Source organism: Podarcis cretensis (assembly GCF_951804945.1).
Source record: "Podarcis cretensis genome assembly, chromosome: 15".
NCBI classification, from domain to species: Eukaryota; Metazoa; Chordata; class Lepidosauria; order Squamata; family Lacertidae; genus Podarcis; species Podarcis cretensis.
This window is the reverse complement of record NC_137185.1, coordinates 10,316,822-10,341,612: the sequence shown is the minus strand read 5'-3', so window position 1 is coordinate 10,341,612 and position 24,791 is coordinate 10,316,822. Positions and strand designations below refer to the sequence as shown.

The 24,791-nt window shown below is 44.6% G+C and overlaps 1 protein-coding gene across 4 annotated transcripts in view; it reads right to left on the bottom strand.

Moving 5' to 3' along the window:
* Nucleotides 1-3,791: 3,791 nt before the first annotated feature.
* Nucleotides 3,792-24,791, bottom strand: part of CALN1 (calneuron 1) — a 140,069-nt gene continuing 119,069 nt past the window's right edge. For all 4 annotated transcript variants that reach the window (XM_079955857.1, XM_079955858.1, XM_079955859.1 and 1 more), the window contains 2 exons: nucleotides 6,027-6,180; nucleotides 3,792-4,785 (listed from right to left, as the gene is read on the bottom strand). In XM_079955857.1, the coding sequence (XP_079811983.1) occupies nucleotides 4,658-4,785; nucleotides 6,027-6,180 (282 nt within the window). In that variant the 3' untranslated portion in view covers nucleotides 3,792-4,657. The remainder of the gene's footprint in view (nucleotides 4,786-6,026; nucleotides 6,181-24,791) is intronic.

Genomic DNA, 24,791 nt, shown 5'->3' with positions numbered 1-24,791 from the left:
GCAATCAGAATAAGGTCCACTGTTTGATTGCTGATTCAGGCCCCTAAACTGTGTTTTATATAATCGATTTATTTATTTTTTTGTTCTGTGTATATAGCAATTTTCTTTTGTTGCCATGGCCTATGGCTGATGTAAATAAAGTTTCTTTCATTCATTCATTCATTCATTCATTCATTCTGGTTAGGGTTGTTTTTAGGAGGCTCACTCCTGAGCTTCCCAGTTGCTGGAAACAACACAGCTCTTTGGTTCTAGTTCCCCTGCCTTGATGTATTGTACTTTGACTGAACTTCCTGTAATGTTGACCTTGGACTGTTACTTGACTTTGTCTCTGGATTATGTTTGGAGTGATGCTTCGTCATCCACCATGTTTTTATCTGCAGACCTGTCCTCACTGGTGAGTCATCTTCTGTGACTGGGTCCCTTCCCATGCCAGCCAGTTGTTCTGGAGAACAGATTTAGGTTTCAATGTGAACTGAGTAAAACTGCTCTCTCATTCCTACTCATGACTGAAAGAGAAGGGTGGTGGAAAGATACCAGAACTCAAAAGAAGAAAGCAACTTTATTACTATTGCATAAGTGATTAAAATTAGACTTTTTTTTTTATACAGATAAGATATTTACAGTGCTGTTTGGTTAAATAGGCAGGATATATGGCAGTTTCTTCCCTTTATATACTTTGTACAGTGCAATAATATATAATGTGTGTATATATTAAAATAAGTTCTTTTCTTAAAAAAAGGTAGCATGCAAGGGACATTATTTCAAAATTTATTCCTTTGATTTTATCTGTACCAAGGTTTATTTGCCACCATTCCCACCTTCCCTGCACTTTTGTTTGAAATAACGTTTTGTCGACATAGGAGGAAACGAACATTGCTGGAATCAAAGCTATGAAAATGGACGAGAGCCCTTTTCACACGTTCAATGGGAGAGATGGTCTATGCTGTCCGAGGTCCAAATCTTTTTCACATTCAGCCAAGGACCTGCATGTAATTGGAAAACCTGCCTGGGAATCTGCCACAGTAAGGCTGTGCACCAGCTTGGGCTGAAGCCCAAACCAAATTGAACTGACTCAGGTGAGGGCTGGTTGTACAGGGTGATCTGGAGATGTCAGTGGGTTGTGGTATCAGGCAGATAGGAGAGGCAAGGTGAGGTGGGAAGAAAGACAAGCTATATTGCAGGGCTCTGTTGTTCACAAGTGCCTTCCCTGCAGGGGACAGCTGTGGAGCAGAGGATTCAATTCTGTGGGGTGCTTTTTTGGGGGGAAAGCACCCTGCCCCTTTGCTCTCAATCAGGAAAGGGGAGAAAGGAGTATTTCCTTCCCCAGCACCTGACTCTATGTCTAGATTTTTACAAACCGTAACTAAACAGGACACACACCTCTGAATTGATTTGGGGATGGAAGTCTCTGGGTTGGGATGACTGTGCACAGCCCTATTATACAGAAATACAGGCTGAATTCAGGTCTTCAACTAAATGAGTGGAATTTGAGGGGGCAGCATGATTCTCCCTGACCCCACCATGCATACAATGTAATCTTTAGTTGTGAGAATAGGGCAAAGGCTTTAATGGGGTAACAAACCATTCCCCCCCCTCCAGTTCTAATACAAAATCCTTATAATTCTTGGAATAAACCAGAACAACCTGACCCGGCGACATAACTATACTCTAAGAAACTATCTTCTATAATAAATAGAAACACTTACAATGTGCTTAAGACGAAGGGTACACTGGGCCTGCCCATGTTTCCACGTCTGACAAAATATCTTTCTAAGGACATTGCTGAACATGAGAGAAGCTGGCTGTGATGAGACATTTCTACTCCACCCCCCTCCCCAAAAACCCTCATCAATAGTAACCTAGGGTACAATTAAATTTTAAGCCGGTGATATGCTGAATGCAAGCTCTTGAAACTGATCTAGACCCTTGGTTGGCCCATCCCTCCCTCCCTTCCTCCATTTCCTGGAGTCTACACAGGCCTGTAACTGTTCAGGGTCTTGGAGGTAACTCTGCTTACGTGTATATGCAAATGGTATTGCCTACCACTGAACTATAACTTCTCCCAAGTAGCACTGTGATACTTCTGCAGCAGTGAGGCTCAACTCTAGACTAGTTTGGCCAAGCAAGAATGAACTGGTTTTGCAACCTTTTTTCACACCTGTGCAGGATCAGGGTTTGAACAATGATAATTGGATTTAACCACATAATGGAACAGCTAGGGCAGGAAAAGTGAATGAATATCTTTGTCTCAGTTTAGGTTTTATAAATTTACTATTACATTGATGTCGGACTGTGTTTTGACATCAAACTGGGTTGTTGTTGTTGTTTAGGGGAGGAGGTGTAAAATTACTAAACCCCATGCAAAAACTGTGTTATGATCAAATCTGATCACAATGCACACAGAATGTAATGAGAAAGGTTTTCTAATATTCCCAGTGAGGACAAAACTATGGCCAATGTGGAGGAGGGTCATTCACACACATTTCATTCTACTGTTGCTAATAATTTTGCTCCTTAAAACCATTCCCATTTGCTACTATGACTGAATAATACCAATATGTGTGGGTATGTTTTAGCCATTTATATCATGCCTTAAATGGCTACATTTGCACAGGTGCATTTACTGCCTGAATAGGAGGCATTTTGTCAATATAAGTATAATTAGTTGTATAATATCCATATGTTTACATTTTTATATATATACCTAATAGTTTTTATGTTTTTATTGGGGATGCTAAGTAAAAAAAATAAGACGACTGAAATCTTTCAGTCAGGCTTACTCCCAGTAAACCTGGTATATCATTGTAGCTTTAAGTTGGGAACTCCTCAACAGACACCTAGGTATCAGAAGTTGTTTGAAACACCATCTTTGTCACCACTTTTGAGCAATACCTGTTCTGCGGAAATGAAAGTTGCTCCTGTCAATGGGTTCATTCAGCTCCTGGCATGGTTCAGAAGAACATCAGGAAACCTTGCTGGATCAGGCCCACAGTCCATCCAGCCTGGCATCTTGCTCTCACAGTGTCCTACCACGTGCTCGTGGGAATCCCTCAGGTAGGACCCAAGCACAAGAGCACTCTCCCTTCTTGTGGGTTCCAACAACTGATATTCAGAGCCATAGTTTCCCTGACAGTAGAGGCAGGGCACAGCCATCATAGCTGGTGGGCATCTCTAGCCCTCTCCCTCCATGGATTTTGGAAACCAGTTAGACTTACTCCCAGGTCAGTGGGTTTAAGCCAAATGAACTGAACAGCTGGGCAAAACTCATTGGCTACGATTGCAGCTTCTCAAAAGGAAATGTACATCTACAGTGGCCTTCATTTCCCAGATGTACAAAACAGTTTTATCCTATTGAGTGGACATCTCCTTATAAACCAGACTTTGGAAGAAACCTTTTGACAGCTATAAAACCAGGCTGTCAATGGCTTCCAGCCATGATGGCTATGCCACTGCCATTGAGATTGTGCTACTGAATACCAGTTGCTGGAAAACGCAGGTGGACAGAGATGTGTGGCACTCATGTCCTACTTTCAGATTTCTCACAAGCATCTGGTCAGCCCTTGAGAGAGCAAGATGCTGGACTGTCATATATCAGATTACCAGGTTCTGATCAATAAACCCCCTGACAAACCATTATGGAGTTTTAGGCCCTAAAGAGCCTGCTATTGCGCTCCCCAAATCATTTGTATTTCCTCTAGTTATGGATTGGCATTGAAAAACGGGAGCAAATGGTGACTAGGTTGAGAAACATTTGAATAAGACGGACTAGAGGAAGGTCAACAGACTGACTGTACATTAAATATGAAGCCATTTATGAAGTAGGCGTCTATCACAGCACTGTTTCAAAATGTGGTAGGAAGACTTTGCATTGGCCTTAAATCTCCAGGGTGCTTTATCTGATTATTTTTTTAAAAAACCCTGATGGAAAAAAATGGGCAGTGGACACAGGGAGTGCAATAATAATTTTAAAAAGAAGCAAAATGGTGGTGGGCCACAGTCTTATATTTAACAAATGAACAAAATCCACCGGACTGCATAATTTGTTAATTATGCGTTTGATTGTCCCTGTACAATCCCCCGCAATGCCAGCAGGGTTAAACAGAACCATTGAAGTCGGACAAAGATAAGCAAAAATGGATGGTTTTTAAGCTTACTATGGTGGTATAGATTTCAATTTCCTGGGAAAGCTGAACCATTAGAAATATATAGATATAGATATAGATATGCTTCAGAGTTTCTGTAAGATAGCTAGCGGCAAAACTGTCTCCAGTTGGTGTCGCATTTTCTGGGTGGCCACAAAATACCGCTGGGTGAATGTGAATCCTCATTCCGATCTCCTGCCACCACGCCAAAAAATCAAAAATAAAAATTCAGGGCTCTTCTGGGTTGTTTTTTATTGCGTTAGGAAACAAAAACCATTAAAGCATTGAGACAGCCCTTTTATGTCCCTGCCAAGAGGATATAGTTGATTTACAGGTACGCTGCTGGCCTGGGGTTCTCTATCGAACCGTCTGTCCTTATCCATTCCGTCACCCATGCGATCTCTCCTCCTTTTTTCCCATTTGTTTTTAAAGTTGATCAGGGAGAAAGTTCACCGGACAGCATGCGCATGCGTGGATCGTTTTTGTTTGTTTGTTTGTTTCACAGTGTTATATGGCTACTCCATGCCACTTCGGAGGATCTGGTTGGCTGCAATCAACATGACACTGATAATAAAGGCCATAGCAAAAGCGCATATTAAGCTTTTCCGTACACAAGTCTGTCGGTTTTGTTTTTGAGAATGCACTAGGAGAGAGAGAGAGAGAGAGAGCGCATAATGACCTTTTTGTTTTAAAGTTACTGTATTTTTCCGTCTATAAGATGCCCCCATGTATAATACACCCCCCCCCCATTTTGGGGGACTCAATTTTAAGAAAATGAGGGGAGATGGCCCAAAGTTGTTGAGCCTCTCCACCCACAAAGCTGTGGCAGGAAACACCCCCTAGATCATTTCCTCTGCGTAGCGGCATCGGCTGGTTGGTTGGAGGGCAACTTCCCCTGAGGCCGCAGCGTTCAGGAAACGATCCAGGGATTGCTTCCCTGCACAGCGGGATCAGGGGAAGTTGTGCTCCTGCCAGTCAGCACCCCATATCGCTCCCCGCTTGCTGCGGCATCAGGGGAAGCTGTGCGCTGCCAGCCATAGTTCCTAGATCGCTCCCTGCGCACAGTGGCATCAGGAGAAGCTGTGCACCCCCAGCCATGGTCCCCAGATCGCTCCTTGCTTGCTGCGGCATTGGGGGAAGCCACACACCCACCAACCAGGCAGGCTGCTTCTCCCCCCATGCCACTATCCGTGTATTGAATGACCCCAGTTTTTAGATATGAGTTTTGAGTCAAAAAACCTCATCCAATACACGGAAAAGTACGGTACTTATCAATTTGATCATTACTGATACACGTTACGCAGCATATAAAATGTAGTCCAGCCGTCCATTTTAATTACTTTGATTGGAATTGAGTTGGCTACAACCCAGAGTAGGCCCACTGAAATTAATGGACCTACGGTAGCAGTCATATCCATTAATTTCAATGGGCCCACTCTGAGTATGACTAGGGTTGGATGTAACCCATAATTACAAAGCCTTTAACCATGTGAGTCCAGGACCCTCACTTCAGAAACAAAGCCTGGAAATCTAGAATCTGAAATCTGGATGCATCTCTACGTACCCTCCAATACAATGTGGCCCAATCTGGGGAGACATCTTCTGGGTCGGCGCTCCAGCACATGACCCATGTGAAATTGTGTACCCAAAATTCAACTCGAGATTGCAGTGAGAGATCTTGGCTCGAAATCATGCAAGAGCAAGTCTCCCAAAACGGCTGCCATGCTCTTGTGGGGGGAAACAGGATGTCCTGGTTTCTCTGGGGCAGTAGATGGGCATGTCCCTATGCAAGAATACCTTTAGATTGCCACACAGTTGACTTAAGTTGCCCTGGTGAGTGGTCTGAACAAACTGTTCTGCCTAATATATGCAAGAGAACCTCACCTTCAAATTCTGTTTGACAGTTGCCAGAGTTCTCATTTAAGCTCTCTTCCTCATTGATGATGATGTTTTCAATATCTTTCATTGTTAAGTGGTCCTGGAACGCATGGTACAGGATATGTTTCAGCTCCTCCAGAGTTATTCGCTGCATGTCAAACTGTGGGAAGTCAATGAGAACTTAGTTTGAATTGTCGTTCACACACTACCCATTACCTTTCATATTTGAATCAGAATAATTACCCCCCCCCCAAGGGACACGGATGGCGCTGTGGGTTAAACCACAGAGCCTAGGACTTGCCGATCAGAAGGTCGGTGGTTCGAAACCCCGTGATGGGGTGAGCTCCCGTTGCTCGGTCCCTGCTCCTGCCAACCTAGCAGTTCAAAAGCATGTCAAAGTGCAAGTAGATAAAGAGGTACCACTCTGGCGGGAAGGTAAACAGCATTTCCGTGTGCTGCTCTGGTTCGCCAGAAGCGGCTTAGTCATGCTGGCAACATGGCCCGGAAGCTGTACGCCAGCTTCCTCGGCCAATAAAGCGAGATGAGCGCCGCAACCCCAGAGTCGGTCATGACTGGATCTAATGGTCAGGGGTCCCTTTACCTTTACCTTTAACTACCCCTCCCCCCAAAAAAATACCCATGCCAAAGTTTGAGGGCCACATTATCTTGTGGCCAGGCTTCCTGGAGTTACGTGCCAATAACAGGCAGGCAACAGGCAAACGTTGGTGGCGTAAAGGATGTGACTCTCAACTTTCTGACGACTGTGAGGAATGAGGATGTTGCTTTTTCACATACAAATGTAACAGTTGGTCAACTGTCAGAAGTCCAGGCAACTGGGGATATTTAAAGCTTGTAGTCAGAATGTGGTTGCAATAAGTAGACAAGTGTCAGCAGTCCAGATTGACTCAGATATTGACGGCTTGTGGTTAGGATGCTCATAAGTGGGACACTTTGTGGCTGAAAGACAGTTTATTGTAAGCTTCAGCAGCTATAGAATTCGCTTACACCTGTTAGTGGTCAGGATGCGGCTCTGTCACTTAAGCCACTATGTAAATGCATAGAAATAAAGAATCAAATAAGGGAAATGTTAATAGGATAATTATGCAGTCGTGATAGACTGTAAACCTTGCAGTACCCAGCCAATGGGGAGACAAGGGAGAGAACCTGCACTCCAGGTATAAGGAATATAAGCTTAAAAGGTAAAGGTAAAGGACCCCTGACAGTTAAGTCCAGTTGCAGGTGACTCTGGGGTTGTGGCGCTCATCTCGCTTTACAAGCCGAGGGAGCTGATGTTTGTCCGCAGACAGTTTTTCCAGGTCCTGTGGCCAGCATGACTAAGTCACTTCTGGTGCAACGGAACACCGAAACCAGAGCAGTGCATGGAAACACCGTTTACCTTCCCGCCAGAGTGGTACCTATTTATCTACTTGCACTGGCATGCTATTGAACTGCTAGATTGGCAGGAGCTGGGACCGAGCAATGGGAGCTCACCCCATTGTGGGGATTCGAACCGCCAACCTTCTGATCAGCAAGCCCAAGAGGCTCAGTGCCACCTTTGGACACCCGCTCTTGCAAGAATGTTTTGTATTCAATAAATTCTGTGCTGCTTTACCAATTCTGTTCATATTTTATTTTGAGGATCTCAAGACCCACTTCTAGCATGACTCGAATGTAGGTAACTGCACAAAGGGAAGAGGTTTGTACACATGCTCCTCTCCATCTCCACCCTCCATTCAGGCAAGAGAGAGCCATGACAATGTTTCATGGTCTCATAGGGCTGTGCACAGGATTTGGTCAAATCCTGAATTCAATCAGGGCAATTTGGGATGATTTGTGCCCTGTTCAGATCAGGTCAGGCAACTTCAAATCACTACAGAGTGGTTATCCTGAATTATTTTGTAGCAATCTACAGCTCAAACCATTGTTTCAGAAGGCCAGACAGACAGACAGACAGTCTCAAATATGTTGCAATTATTAATTAAAATAATGCATAGGTAGAACACAGGACAGGTATCAAATCTGATCATAATGCACAGGGCTAGGGTAGAATGTTCTCACCTTAACCAAGAACCCCCTAATCACAGTGCTTGTGGAAGGTGGTGAAATCTTAAAACGAAGAATGTGTTTGGTAGCACTGGGATGCTGTCATCCACCCCAACCCCCTTTGCAGCCTATCTAGTGCAGAAAAGTCCATTTTAACTGGCAAAATCTCTTGCAGATTCTCAAGCAGAAATGTTTCCAACTCATCCAACCCAAGCTGGAGATGTCTAGGAATAGACCTGGGACCTTCTTCCTTTTGTATGGATCATCAAATACATTAAAAAAATGTGAGCAATTTTTTCATTCATAAGAACCACCTGCAGGATCAGGCCAAAGGTCCAACTAGTCCAACATCCTGTTCTTCCAGTGGCCAATCAGATGCACCTATGGGAAGCCTGCAAACAGGATCTGAGCACAAGAGCTCTTTTGCCTCCTGCTGTTTTCAAGTAATTGGTATAGAGAAGCATTACTGCCTCCAAGCACAGGGTCAGAGCATTGCCATCACGGCTAACATCCACAGATAGCCTTTTCATCCATAAATTTGTCTAATCTACTAATGCCATCTAAGTTGGTGATAATACAGCCTCCTATGGGAGGGTGATATATATAGTCAAAATTTCTCATCAGAATGGCAGTTTCTAGCTGCTTTGTTTGGGGGGTGGGGCATCATCCTGAGCTGAGCATTTTTTCTTATAAGCACACTATACAAGCATAGAATTGTAGAGTTGGAAAGTAACCTGATGTTCATTTAGTCCAACCCCTTGCAATGGAAGAATCACAGTTAAAGAACTCCTGACAGACGGCCACCCAACTTCTGTTTAAAAACCTCCAATGAAGGAAAGTCCACCACCTTCCACTGAGAATTTGCAGTGGTTTCCCCAAGAAAAGCTTTTTCTATGAATTTGCAGTGGCTTCCCCAAGAAAACCTTTTTCTATAAATTCTATAAATTTCTATAAATTCTATTAAGCAAAAGTATTACAGATCTTCAGTGTGGGGAGAGAGAAAAAAAAAACCCACAATCTTAAGCAATGTAGAGGTCAAATCCTGCAACTGTGCAGCTGCTACGTAAAGGCTGCATATTTCACAGAAAAAATAAGAATGAGCAAGCTGTTCCCGAAATATCCACAAGAGGTAGCCAAACACAGGATTTTAAAATAACCCACAACTCCGTTTTATGAACGGTGGTTGTCATGAGTAACACTGCTTTTATATTCATTCTAGAAGGAAGTACAATAGAGAAAAATGAAGCTGCAAATTGCCTAGCTTACAACTCAACAGGCCAGCCAGGTGAGCGTCGCGGAAGACATAGGATTAAAGATGGACCATGCACTGCAACTGTTTGCTGTTATTTTTAGTAGCATCATGTCAGTGAACTGCCTAACAATCAGGGTTGTGTGTTGTTGGGTTTTGTTTTTTTTTGGCGGGGGGGACAGCAGTGGGGGGGGGTGAATCAAGCCAACTTGCTTGCTTACAGAAAAATGCTTCCCCTCCACCTTCCTCAGTTGGTGATTAGTATTCTGTGGTAAAGCAGCTGATGGCATGAAAATTGGCAGGTCACGAGTGAGAAGAGAAAAACAATATTCCGGTTAGAACTGCAAGCAGCAAACAGCAATGGCTGCTTTTAAGGTCATCTTGAGAGGGTCCAGGATCTTTTCAATGATGGTACCTTGACTGTAGACTAGATGAACATCCTGGCATCCACTCTGTAAGCAGCAATCTATACATTACGTTAAGTGTATAGCTTGCCCTTGAAAGTCTGATACTTCTTTTGAAATGGCAACATGACTGTGGGTTCACACACAACAGTAAGCTGTGGTTAACATTACCTGTGGTTTATAAACTAACCACAAACCATGGTTAACGAGCAATCAAGCTTATATACCATAGCTAAAGCTAATAAACCATAGCTATGCTGCTGAGCTGAGTTTATACGTTACACTAATGTTGCTGTCAGAAATGGGAGTGCCTGATCACCTCATCTGTCTCCTGAGAAATTTCTATGTGGGACAAGAAGCTACAGTTAGAACTGGATATGGAACAACTGATTGGTTCAAAATTGGGAAAGGAGTACGACAAGGCTGTATATTGTCTCCCTGCTTATTTAACTTATATGCAGAATTCATCATGCAAAAGGCTGGGCTGGATGAATCACTAGCCGGAATTAAGATTGCCGGAAGAAATATCAACAACCTCAGATATGCAGATGATACAACCTTGATGGCAGAAAGTGAGGAGGAATTAAAGAACCTTTTATTGAGGGTGAAAGAGGAGAGTGCAAAATATGGTCTGAAGCTCAACATAAAAACCCCCGAAGATCATGGCCACTGGTCCCATCACCTCCTGGCAAATAGAAGGAGAAGAAATGGAGGCAGTGAGAGATTTTACTTTCTTGGGCTCCATGATCACTGCAGATGGTGACAGCAGCCATGAAATTAAAAGATGCCTGCTTCTTGGGAGAAAAGCAATGACAAACCTAAACAGCATCTTAAAAAAGTAGAGACATCACCTTGCCAACAAAGGTCTGTATAGTAAAAGCTATGGTTTTCCCAATAGTGATGTATGGAAGTGAAAGCTGGACCATAAAGAAGGCTGATCGCCAAAGAATTGATGCTTTTGAATTATGCTGCTGGAGGAGACTCTTGAGAGTCCCATGGACTGCAAGAAGATCAAACCTATCCATTCTTAAGGAAATCAGCCCTGAGTCCTCACTGGAAGGACAGATCCTGAAGGACAGATCCAATACTTTGGCCACCTCATGAGAAGAGAAGACTCCCTGGAAAAGACCCTGATGTTGGGGAAGATGGAGGGCACAAGGAGAAGGGGACGACAGAGGACGAGAGGGTTGGACAGTGTTCTCAAAGCTACCAGCATGAGTTTGACCAAACTGTGGGAGGCAGTGGAAGACAGGAGTGCCTGGCATGCTCTGGTCCATGGGGTCACAAAGAGTTGGACACGACTAAACAACAACAAACAACAAAAATGTTGCAGTCAAAAATGGGGATGGCTGTGTTAGTTTTGCTGGTTGTAATGGCAGCGCTTCCCTCTCATTTAACAATATTCCTTTTACACCTGTTGCATTATGGAACTGTGTTTTGTTTTTTGTTTAAAAAATCAATATACCACCATGCCACACTAAGTTTAATTCGTACCAGTGGGTGTGGCATGCGACACAACAGTGGATGTCACTAGACATGTCACCACCCTGTATGAACATGGATGATTGTGTTCCTCCACGATTTACCAGTGAAATTCATGGGAAACACCTGCATGCCAGAATATGGCCCCAAATTTTATCACATGGCATCTCCCATCCCTAATCTTCAGGTAGGACTGGGAAAGTCATAGACGTATAGAAGCACAGAACTGAAGAGTTGGAAGGGACCCCAAGGGTCATCTAGTCCGACCCCCTGCAATGCAGGAATCTCATCTAAAGCATCCATGACAGATGGCCATCCAAACTCTGCTTAAAAACCCTCAAGGAAGGAGACTCCACAGCCTCCAGAGGGAGACCGTTCCACTGTCCAACAGCTCTTCCTGTCAGAAAGTTCTTCCTGATGTTTAGTCCAAATCTCCTTTCTTATAACTTGAAGTCATTACTTTGAGTCTTACCCTCTAGAGCAGGAGAAAACAAGCTTGTTCCCTTTGCCATGTGACAGCCCTTCAGATATTTGAAGATGGCTATCTTATTTTTTTTTATAAAAAGAAGATTAGTTTTTTTCCATAACAAACATCATATAAAATAAACATCAATACAATATCACACAATGTGGGATTTTTCCAGTCCCGTGACTTCCCTCTACCATCTCCATGGTTCCATTATTTTTGGTTATTTCAAGCATGTCCAAGTCATATTTTCCATCTGCATATATCTAATTCTTATCTATCATCATAATAGTGCAAATGTTTTTAGAATCCTGCTGATGTATTAACTTGTATACAATGCTTTGACATATATGCAATAAAAAATTCCCATTTATCTTTAAATTTGATATTCTCCTGATTTCTGAGTGTTCCTGTTAATTTTGCCATCTCTGCATATTCCATCAACTTAATTTGCCAATCTTTTTTTGTGGGAATTTTTCCCTCTTTCCAGCATTGGGCTATCAATATTCATGCGGCCATGACTGCATACATAAATAGATTTTTATAATTTGGGGGTATTTCCCTTCCTGTTATTCCTAATAAAAAGGCTTCTGGCTTTTTAACAAAAGTTGTTTTAAGCATTTTTTTTTCAATTCATTATATATAATTTCCCAAAGTATTCTTTATAACTTTGCATTGCCACCACATGTCATAAAATGTACCATCTACCTCTTTACATTTCCAACAAAGATGGCTATCTTATCTCCTCTCAGTCTCCTCTTTTCCAGGCTAAACATAGCCAGCTCCTTCAACCATTCCTCATAGGGCTTGGTTTCCAGACCCTTGATCATCTTGGTTGCCCTCTACACATGTTCAGATTGTCTGAATCCCTGGAGATGTGCTGCCAGCCCATGTCAAGAATACTGAGCTGGAGTAACGAACAGCCTGACTTGGTATACGGCAGTTTTCTGTGTTTACTGCTATGGTTAAGCTGTGCAAGTTAACCAAGACACAGAAATAATAAATGATTGCGTGGCTATTCCCTCCACCCCACAGCAGAAATGAAATAAAGACACAGGACGCAAGTATTATAAGTTAATGGGCGAAAATGGCCACAACTTTATTGATTACAGGTAAGAGAGGTATTGGCTTTAGGCATTGGCCCCTAACCGACTATCCGGTTCTAACCGGGAAGGGTTAAACACCAACAGGGGGAGCTACCCGAGATGCATATCCCTAGGCGCTCCCCGAGGGGTTACCGCTCGGGGGCGCGCTTTAGGCCCTAGCCTCCGTAGGTTTCGGAAGAGGCGTCGCCCCTCAGAGTCCTTTAACGAACTACCCTTCAATCATTGGGGGAGGTGATGGCGCCCCTCCCCCCCAATCTCATTTGCATGACAATACCCCGGCCAATGCCTACCGCCAAAACCGAGGAAGTTGTGACGAATTGCTAAGAGGTAGGCGAAAAAACCAAGTGGCTCCCGAACCAGCCAATTAGCCAAATGGAAAAATTCCTACCTGGCCCCAAGCGGCGACCGGCCGAAGCCCCTAGCAAAGTCGATGGCAAGCCTAAAGGAGTGGGCGGGTGGGGAATCGCGCTCGCTGCAAGGAAGGAAAGGGGCGAGCCAAGGGCTGCCCCGACCTTATGTGGCCTCTGAAAGGCCCGCCCCTGCCGCCAGCCGATTGGCTGGCGCGCGGGGTGTGACTGGGGAATCCCTGATTCCCACGAGGCTGACGCCAGCCCCGCGGGAGTGTGGGAGGTGTCGTGAGCCCGCAACCCCACCCCCTCATGAGGATCGGTAGTGGCATTGCGTGGCTATTCCCTCCACCCCACAGGAGAAATGAAATAAAGACACAGGACGCAAGTATTATAAGTTAATGGGCGAAAATGGCCACAACTTTATTGATTACAGGTGAGAGAGGTATTGGCTTTAGGCATTGGCCCCTAACCGACTATCCGGTTCTAACCGGGAAGGGTTAACCACCAACAGGGGGAGCTTCTTTTACTTTGGCCAAGGGGAAAATGGTTGGCCCCCTGAATACATAGCCGGACTGCTCCTCCCTAGGAAAACACAAAAGAGATCCCTTCTGCCCTAAAGGGATACCAGAAGGTCCTAGCACCTGCCTATCTGCAAGAGGTGAAGTTCTGTAATGAGAGCAAACTGTTAGCCATGAAATGGAGAGACGGGTTAAGCCCCTGGTGGTTGACTTGCAGAAAGATCTGCTCTCATATGAGCCATCTTCAATGGTGCATAAGACAGGCTCATTTCTCTCTCTCCTGGGAGTGACAGATGACATTAAAAAGAAATAATAACCGTCATCTGTTTCTCACTATGGTGGGAGGACATGTCCATGAATCATACAAATGGCTTCAGTGTGGTTGGACAACCATTTTCTGCTTTCTAGCACTGATAGCTGACTTAGACCTTTTCATTTGATAGTGGAAATGGGACCTGAAACTCTCAGGGTGGCTGAGTTTTGCATTTGCTCTGATGCTTTCTAACCTCCTTTCCAAGATGGGATGAAGAATGGCCAAACAGTTCAGGGAGCCATGCAGGAGTTTAGAATGTACAAATATTGCCACAAAGAGCAAAAGTCTGCACTGCACACTTGCACACACACACTTGCGTGCGCGCACATGCGCGCGCGCGCACACACACTGAAAACTTAGACATCAAAACTTTTACATTAATATTAGGATTCATGTTTGAGAAACCTAAGTCTTAGGGAGAGGTATTTGCCAGCTCTTGCCACCCAAGGTCCTTTTGGTGTGAGATGCCAAGTACAGTGGTACCTCGGGTTACATACGCTTCAGGTTACATACGCTTCAGGTTACAGACTCCACTAACCCAGAAATATTACCTCAGGTTAAGAACTTTGCTTCAGGATGAGAACAGAAATCGTGCTCCAGTGGCGCAGAGGAAGCAGGAGGCCCCATTAGCTAAAGTGGTGTTTCAGGTTAAGAACAGTTTCAGGTTAAGAATGAAGTACTTAACCCGAGGTACCACTGTATTGAAACTTGGACCTTCTGCATTCAAGGCACATGTTCTACAGCTGATATAATGTCCCTTTCTACAATATAGTTTGAAACTCTATTAATATACTATTTTAAAATTAGCGCTTTGTCATTTGGTCCCCAGGTAGAGTTACACTACATCAGGGTGTTTGTACTAGCATACAAACCCCCAAATAGCTTGGAACACAAGGACCTAAACGAGCACCTTCTCCAACATCAACCATCTCATACCCTATGATAGAGAGTTGAGCCCTAGTTGGTGATGCCACCACCGGGGGCTGCCCAGTTGGCATGGACCCATAACGTAGCAGTGCCTTTTCAGTGGCAGTTCCCCATTTGTGGAATGCCCCCCCCCCCGTGAGCTGTGTCTGTCTCTTTCACTGAGTTTCAGGAGGAGCTTTCAAACATTCCTGTTTACCTGGGCATTTGATGAATGGCAGACACTGTTCTGAGAACACCCTGACAAGGTCAGCTTCAAGGTCAGCAGGAATGAACTCTTCACTTATCAGCTGGCAATCCAGCACCCAGCAGGATTAAACTTTGTGCTCGCTTATCAGCTGATAACACCCAGTAATGGCAGCTGACTGACAGGAAAGGTTGGTTTCGGAGAAATGGTCTTGCGGGTTAAATTGGATTCCTTGGCAGACCGAGACTGGCTTGTAGGCTGAAAGTTCCCCTGTCCTGGAACAAAGTGTGCCACTTCTGCCCAAGTGCAGCTTGTCATTGACAGGGGAGTAGGAAGGGGGGTTCAGGGGGTGCAGCCCACCCCGGCTGTCATCCCTGAGGTGGTGACAAAATGGGACACTGCGGGGGGCAGCACTTACTGTGGGGCCTGGCCTGCAGTGTGCCTGAGCTACGTGTCTCTCCTGGGAGTGAGGCGGTGGATCGGGGCCCCGTGCTGCCCGAAACGGCAGCGTGAGGCTTGCGTTCGCCAGGCAGATTCCGTGGGCAGCTCACCGCGCTGCCCCCCTGAGTGGTTCGCTGTGGCGGCCCCATGGGTGGATCACCCTGCCCCCACAGCTCCAGGTGCCAGAGCAGCTAGCTATGCCCCTGGTCATTGTCCAACACATTCATCTTTAATTGAAAGACAGATATCAACCTTATACCTGTAAGTTTACTTTGTATAAATTAAATACTCCCCTACCCCCAATTGGGACATGGGTGGCGCTGTGGGTTAAACCACAGAGCCTAGGACTTGCCGATCAGAAGGTCAGTGGTTCGAATCCCCGCAACGGGGTGAGCTCCCGTTGCTCGGTCCCTGCTCCTGCCAACCTAGCAGTTCGAAAGCACGTCAAAGTGCAAGTAGATAAATAGGTACCGCTCCGGCGGGAAGGTAAACGGCGTTTCCGTGCGCAGCTCTGGTTCTCCAGAAGCGGCTTAGTCATGCTGGCCACATGACCCGGAAGCTGTATGCCGGCTCCCTCGGCCAATAAAGCGAGATGAGCACCGCAACCCCAGAGTCGGCCATGACTGGACCTAATGGTCAGGGGTCCCTTTACCTTTACCTTTACCCCCCAATTCCCTATAGAAACTCTCAATCAAAAAACAAAACTACCCTCCCAAGCATTTTTCCTGCTCTATCAAGGCAGCTTCCCCTCCATCTGCACCCCTAAATTCCATAAGGAGGAAAAGCCATTTCATCTTCTCTGCCCCCCCCCCCAACCTCATCGGAGTATGACTGGAGGACTCTTTCAGACTGCAAAGATTATTCAGCAATCAAAAGCAAAGCAGCCAGCAGACCAAAAATATCATTGTAAACGAACCTTTCCTTCCCAAACACAGGGACCTAGGATGAGATACTGAGCAATTTGCATTGGCAAGTGAAATCCCCAAAGCCGCAGACCAACAGAACATTTTGTTGCTGGGCTATGTTCAGGGCCATAGGGAGTCCCAGCCAGCGCATACTCCAATGCTCAGACAGACATTAATTGAAGCGATTTAAGGTCGCAGGCCCAGTAGACTGGAATACTTTTTTTTCCCCATCCTCAGTTGGCCAACTCACTTAGCTTGGAAATCAATATAACAAAAACATAAGCATTTCAACAACTGAGAGTTCAGTGTTGCCCAAGAGAAGCCACTGGCTTTGGGGACATTGCAAATGCACACTATTTATGGTACATGAAACAAAATATGTACAAACACACAGTTGCTCCTGGAATGTAGAGGAACAACTGCTATAATTACTGTGGCCCAGTGATGTCCCATTTTGTTCTTGCTGACCAGGTATTTTGCAGGCAATCCAACATTTCTCTGATGAAAATAGGGCATCCGATTCTACATACAGTGGTACCTTGGGTTAAGTACTTAATTCGTTCCGGAGGTCTGTTCTTAACCTGAAACTGTTCTTAACCTGAGGCACCACTTTAGCCAATGGGGCCCCCTGCTGCTGCCGCACCGCTGGCACACAATTTCTGTTCTCATCCTGAAGCAAAGTTCTTAATCCAAGATACTATTTCTGGGTTAGTGGAGTCTGTAACCTGAAGCATATGTAACCTGAAGCGTATGTAACCTGACATAAAACTGTATTTCATATACAGACATCAGTCACCTTGAGCCAATTGCAACCTCTCTGTTGAACCTACCTCACAGGAGTGTTGTAAAGAAAGATATGTCCAGGTTGAGAACAGAAATCGTGTGGCGGCGGCAGCGGGAGGCCCCATTAGCTAAAGTGGTACCTCAGGTTAAGAACAGTTTCAGGTTTAGAACGGACCTCCAGAACGAATTAAGTTCTTAACCCGAGGTACACCTGTACTGGGGAAGGGAATACATTGGTCTTGGCTGGGGGGTTTTGTGGGGGGTGGGGGAAGAGACTGCAACTCAGTGGTAGAGCTTCTGGATTGCAAGCAAAAGTCCATCTCCATCTCCATCTCCCCCCAGCTCCAGTCCATCTCCATCTCTCCCCTAAAGCCCCGGGGAGCCATTGCCAATCAGTAGAGATAATACAGAGCTAGGTGTATTAATGGGTCTGGCGTAAGGCAGGTTCCTATTTTTCCGGTGTTCCTAACTAAAACAGTTCCTGTAGTCAACTCATTTCCCACCCCACCCCCTTTTTGCTGTCCTTAAAATAGGCTCATTGAAATAATAACGGAGTGCATATGTGTGTGCGTGTGAGAGAGAGAGATTTCACTTTGCATTGCAGTGCTCTCATCTCGGAGGCTATTGCACCCATTCCGCGGGAAGCTTTCCAGAAGCTGGAAAGAAGTTCATAAAAATCAGAAGAGCCACACGGCAGAACGAGTCATGCTCATATTTCCATGGTAACCGCCTCATTACTATGTCGGGTGCTGCTGCAGAGAAGGGAGGGTTACCTGAAGCAAGAATGATGCATCCTTAGAAAATTCAAACACCATTTTTTTTGGGGGGGGAGAGGAGTTGACAGCATAGCACACGCAAATGGAGCCCTAATGCAGGTGTGCTTGGCTTGCTTGTTTTCTTTTTAAAAAATAACCATTGCAAGCAAGAGAAGGATTTAGAGAGGAGACGCCGTGATGGGAAGCAGTGCTACGTATTGCATGCAAACACACTGCTATGAAATCGGGAGAATTTTGATTAATTTTGACATCAGCAACCTGAATCAGCTGAGTGACACTTCACTCGGGTTCTAAAAGGCACAGCAGAGGACCATAAAGGCGGGCAAGACCACGTATCAATGCAACAAAAGCCCTGGCAGGTGTATTATTCTCCTGCACTTAATCCCTGATGTCCTGTGACCCTCTGGGAAATCACCTACAAAACCAAGAAACAACACTTTTAAGGCTCCTGCTTAGAAGTTCCCCAGAATGCTGATTTTTACTCTTCTGTCCCATGTAAGATCAGCAGAATCAACCCACTGAGGAGGCGAGGTGAAGCTTCTGCCTTGAGCGGCAGGAGCCTTAGATGTGGAACCTGCCTTTCCTCTTCCTCCGGGGTCCAGTCTGACTCCCCCTCTCTCCTTATAAGAACCTGTATGAATGTGGCCCCCCAACTTTTCTCACATGCTCATATAAGATCAGTACAAACCGTTAAGCCGGTTAGCATTTAAGGTCCCCAACCCTAATCTGCGGGTTGCCATCTGACTGGATTTCACTTTGATTCTGATTTGATTTTAGGATGTATTTTAATTGATTGCCTGATTTTATGCTAATACAGTGGTACCTCTGGTTGCGAATGGGATCCATTCTGGAGGCCCGTTCGCAACATGAAGAGAACGCAACCCGCAGCGGCACGTCTGCGCACATGCAGGTTGCGATTTGCTGCTTCTGCGCATGCGTGTAATGTCATTTTGTGCTTCTGTGCATGTGTGAGTGGCGAAACCCGGAAGTAACCCTTTCTGGTACTTCCGGGTCACCACGGGATGTATCTTGAAGGAACATAACATGAAGCGGACGTAACATGAGGTATGACTGTATGTTATATATTTGGTGTTAGCCACTCTGAGCCCGGTTTTGGCTTGGGAGGACGGGGTATAATTATTATTATTATTATTATTATTATTATTATTATTATTACTACTACTACTACTCCATTGCTCCCACCTACACTGCCAGTGGAGAAACGGCCCTGGCAGAGGCACTGGTTTCCAGAGGGATGTTGTGAGATCTTGCCGAAACCTCACAATAGTGCATGAGATCTCTTGAGATCTGGATAGAAGCTGATGCTTTGCTGAAAATGCAGATAAGAGAGGAAAAACACTGAGTTTCACCTCAAGCAGAAATGCAGCATGCACCACACGTGTATATCAGGAAGAGGCTGAGTGGCTTCAGAGCAAGCTTCTGATAGCTTTGGGAGAATCAAAGTGACCAGCTGGATATAGCGTGTTCTCCTTCATGGAGAGCACGTGTTGCGGTGGGAGCCGCCAGGACACTCCAAAGTTGGGGGGCGGGCTAATTGATCGTTGGCCACTGATGCGATTGGGGCTTCCCTTGTTGTTGGGAAGAAGTTAATGTTGCCATTTATTGATTGACAGCCAGAAATAGTAAAACTCCTTGCACGAGGCTAGGGCTTCCTCTTTTTGCCCGTGCATTGGATTGCCCGTCCCTCCCTCCCTAGAATAGGGTTGTTCGCTTTGACCTTGCTATGCCTGTCATGGGGTCGTCTGCTTTGGAGCGGGGGCCTGGTAGGAATTTTGTCCATCTGGCTGATTGGCTGGGGCCATTTGGTTTTTGCCTACTGCGTAGCAAATCGTCACAACTTGTAAGGTTCACGGTTAGGCATTGGTTTATGGTTTGGTTGGTTGAGGGGCATGGATTGGCTGTGCCTGCCCCTCTAATGCTGCTGCTGCAAGGGATTCCGTCAAAGGAATTGGGAGCTAACTATTGCTTGTCCACTCTGTCAAGGGGGCTCGGGCCATAGCAATGAGCTCCTGGTTGCATTTGGGGTGAGGGCAGTTTCCCTGCTCCGCGTAACCCCCAAGTGTATTCCCCCATTCTGACTTTCGCATCGTGCGGAATGTCAGTCTGTCCCCCATGGTGGGGACAGATAGTCACAACCAATGCCTACACAACCACTCACAAATTTGTATTTTAATAAAGTTGTGGCCAAAATTATGCCAAAAAACTTAAACAAAAATTTCTGTGTGATGTGTGAGTTATTGGGGTGGACCTGGGGACCTCGACACGCAATTATATTTTTCCGCATATGAGAACATTTTTGATAATCTTTTTAGTCAAAAATTGGGGGGTGTCCTTTACAGAGATGGTGAATACACAGGGGTCCGGGCTTTGGCAACCCTAACTTTGGGTGACCTCTGCAAAAAAACTCAACAACTTTGGACGACCTTCCCCCTCCCCCCAAAAAAAGTTCAAAATTGTTCTGTTTGATGTTTAAAATATTGATTTCTTAATTTTGGGTTCAAAAATATTATGTATGTATGTATGTATGTATGTATGTATGTATTGAATTTATATACCACCCTATACCCGGGGGTCTCAGGTAGGTTCACAGAATAAAATCAAGATATAAAACCACAAAATGCATAATAAAAGTAAAAACAATAACCCAGTCTTCTAGGGCATCTTCTAGTCCAGTCAAAGGTGATTATGGGGTGATGTGCTCATCCTCTTTTTCAGGGGTAAAATTTATTTCCAGGTGGATTTTTCAAAGTTGCTAAAATGTCTGTGGCTATACTTTCTGGATGAGATATTGACATAACTGGTGCCTGAAGACTTGCTTTCCTCTTCTCTTCTCCTGCCCCCTCAGCAATGTATCACAGCTTCTACTGTATAGCCTACATATAGTAGGAGTATTTAAAATGAGAGTCGTCATAGTGTCCAATTTTTTGCTTTTCACAACATGCCAGCCCTATCTTATACATGGGGGCGCCTTATACATGGGAAAATACAGTATAAGGAATAAAGCGGTATCTCGAGCAATCTGGTCTTGGGCTGTGTATATCCTTATATATGAGCAGTAACACCTTGAACCTGACTCAGTAGCAAATTGGCAGCCAGTGAGCATCCTGTAAGTAAAGTACTATATGATGGCAGTAGTAGTCACAAGCAAACTAACCACTATGTCTTGCACCAACTAAGCCCATTGCAGTAATCCAGCCTTGAGGTTGTCAGTGCATGGACAACTGCAGCATTAGCAGCAAACATCTTCCCAATGTAGAACGGGTTACTTGGTATTAAACTTTCTGGATTCTAGCAGGAAGATAAGGTTTATTGGACCAAGTTTATAGAAACCCAAGCCCCTTGACGCATGTTATTAAGCAAATTCTGTAGCCTGATAATGCCCCAGTAGAGACTGGGTTGTATGCTAATCTTATGTCAATTCAATTAACCTCATAGAGTTAAACTAAAATAATAAGAAGAAAATAAGATGAAAAGGAGAAAACAGTTGGGATGACTTAGAAGCTACAAGATCTAAGAATCCTGCATGCATGTCCCTCCCCCTGCCTCCGAATTTCAAATCTCAATGGATGCTGAAATTGGATTTCCTCCAAATCAAAGGGAACACATAATCTTGCAAAGTCTTCACTTTCTAGCCCAAACGTGTGAGAAATTCCCAACGGAGAAAACTTGCAAGTTTTAATTGGAAATCAACTAAGAAATTATAAAAGGCACCATTTAGCACTCATGGCTTCTCAAAGAACTGGAAATTTCCATGCAAATGTTATTTCTCAAATATGTTTATAGATCTCAAACAGCAATTACTCTCCTAGTAGTGTCTACTTCATATTAGTAATTCAGTTCTACATTAATCTTTGTTATTCATTTCTCTCATTTATATTCCCACTTTCCTCTAAGGAGTTGAAGGTAGCATATATGGTTCTCTTCCTCCTATTTTATCCTCAAAACAACCTTGTGAGGTAGATTAGGTTTAGAAACAGGGACTGGCCCAAGGTCACCAGTTGAGTTTCATGGCTGAGCAGTGATTTGAACCCTGGTCTCCCAGGTTCTAGTCCAAGCATTCTAACTACAACACTATTCCATAGTGGGAAAGCAAGCATATTTACTACAATAGTCTTCATTGCCCCAAGGCTTTTTTCTGCACTGTACTTCATGTATATGTCACGCAAAAATGCAACATGATACGCTATTGCCTTCTAAATGGTATAGATGGCACAAATAAAATAACACTCACCACCACCACTTCAGATCTAAGGTTTGCTAGTAGAGTAAACTTCTGGCAGAAGCCATTTCTTAACATCTTTTTAAGACGGTGAACAACAGGAAATATCTCACTAAATAGAAAACTGCTTCTGAGCTGAATAAACATGTATGGGGTCATAAGGTAAAAGGTAAACGAACCCTGGACGATTAAGTCCATTCAAAGGTGATTGTGGGGTGTGGCGCTCATCTCGCTTTCAGGCTGAAGGAGCTGGTATTTGCCCACAGACAGCTTTGCTGGTCAGGTGGCCAGGATGACTAAACCGCTTCTGGTGCAATGGAACACCGTGATGGAAACCAGAGTGCATGGAAACGCCATTTACCTTCCTGCCACAGTGGTACCTATTTATCTACTTGCACTGATGTGCTTTTGAATTGCTAGGTTGGCAGAAGCTGGGACAGAGCAATGGGAGCTCACCCCGTTGTGGAGATTCAAACTGCCAACCTTCCGATCAGTAAGCTCAAGAGATTCAGTGGTTTAGGCCACAGCGACACCCGCATACCGCACATTGCAATACCTAATTGATTTTTACCTATTTTTTAATGTATCACACACACACACTAATAGCATTGTATAGTTTGCAAAAATGCAAGAAATATTTCTTTGTGCTGATAAACCCATTCAGAGATCCAGTTACAGATAGGTAGCCGTGTTGGTCTGCCATAGTCAAAACAAAATAAAAAAATTCCTTCCAGTAGCACCTTAAAGACCAACTAAGTTAGTTCTTGGTATGAGCTTTCGTGTGCATGCACACTTCTTCAGATACCGATCTGAAGAAGTGTGCATGCACACGAAAGCTCATACCAAGAACTAACTTAGTTGGCCATTCAGAGATGAAAGTCACATGTCCGCCCACACCATATATAGAAATATCATTTTTTGCTGCGATCCAGTGTATGGTTAGAAGAGGGAATGAGACATTGCATCTACTCCCCTTCCATCTAGAGTGGGGAACAGTTGGTTTAAGTCTTCACAGACTTGCAAAGGATTGTACTGCAGGTGAGTGGAGGAGTCCCCAAAGGAGCACCCTGCTTTCAAAGAAACACACTGCCTCCCCTCCTCCCCAATTGAATAATCTACTCAGTAACCATGGAGCAGAGGATTCGATTCGGGGGGGGGGGGTGCTGCTTCAGGGGGTGGGGCATCAGGAAAGAAGGAGAGGCAGTCAATGGATAGGAAAGGTGAGATGGAAAATGTTATGCATTCAGTGGTGTGTGTTTGCTTGAGCCTGAATCTGGACTAAGGATTCTGAGCCCCTGTGTTCTGATTTGATACATGATATCCAATCACAGGACATTTCAGGTTTTGGGCCTCTGCCATTAGTCCTTAAACTCTGAGTCATGATTTGCAGCTTGGAAGTTTAGACAGCCAATCACATTGGGAGTGGGAGTGGCCCAGGCCTTCAGAAATGCATATAAGCAGTTGCTTTGCCCCTGTTGCCCAGTTCTGTTAGTTCAATAAAGGTTCTTGCTGTTATCACTGTGTCTTGCCTCGTGGGAACCCAGCTACACTTCAGAAAATCCACTTGCAAAGGAACACCCCACATCCAAAGACATCCACCACCACCACTCCCTGGAAGATGCACTCAGGCAGGGAGGTCATTGAACTCAGATACATTGGGGGGGGTGTTATAAATGTGTTATAACAATGTGACACCAGATGGCGCTGTAGAGTTCAGTCTTTCAGAAACGTGATTTCCCATTATGAGGTTTCCAATGCATTTTCCTGAAATGTTTTATATATATATATATATATATATATATATATATATATATATATATATATATCTCCAGCCCTTCTCTTTTCCTTCCTTCCTCCTAAGCCTTTTCACAAAGTTTCCTTCTTTCTGCCCACTTGACTTTCTTCTTTCTGCCTACCTGGGCTTTCTTCTTCCCACCCAAAGCCTGCCACTGTTTCCTGCCTGTCAGGGACTGGACTGAACAGGAGGAATGGGAAATGAGCCCTCAGTCTGATCGGCTCCTCTCAGAAGAGAAGGAGGTGGGGGAAGTTTCACCTCCCTGTCTCCAGCAGTTTCAGAAGCAGAGAGAGACAGGGATGATGTCCAGCTGAATGAGGAAATCCCGAATTATGAGATAGTGGAGGGTGAGGAGGGGGGAATTAGAGAGGAGAGAGAGACAACAGGGACCTCCCTGGAGAGTATGGAAAACCCTCCCAGTTCAAGGGCTAGAAGGTCCCTCCGCATTCACAAACAGAATGCAGAGGGAGTGGAAATGTTTTGATGAATATATGGCAAAATATTGCTCAAAAAAAGATACACTAATATGCCTAGATTAAAATGTGAAGTACTGGACGGAATAAAAATTAGTAAGGAAAGATAATAAGAATATACAGATGATTTGAGAAGATTGTAGAATGCAAAGATTATTGTAAGATGTATAATGTGGAGGAAATCGAGTGGGGGCAGAGGGAAGTGGGAGGAAGGAGGAAAGAATAATATGATGGATTGAGGAAATGTAAATGTATGGGGGGATGGGGAAGAAATGGTGTTGGCTTTGGTACATCTGTATTGTAATGTAATATGTGG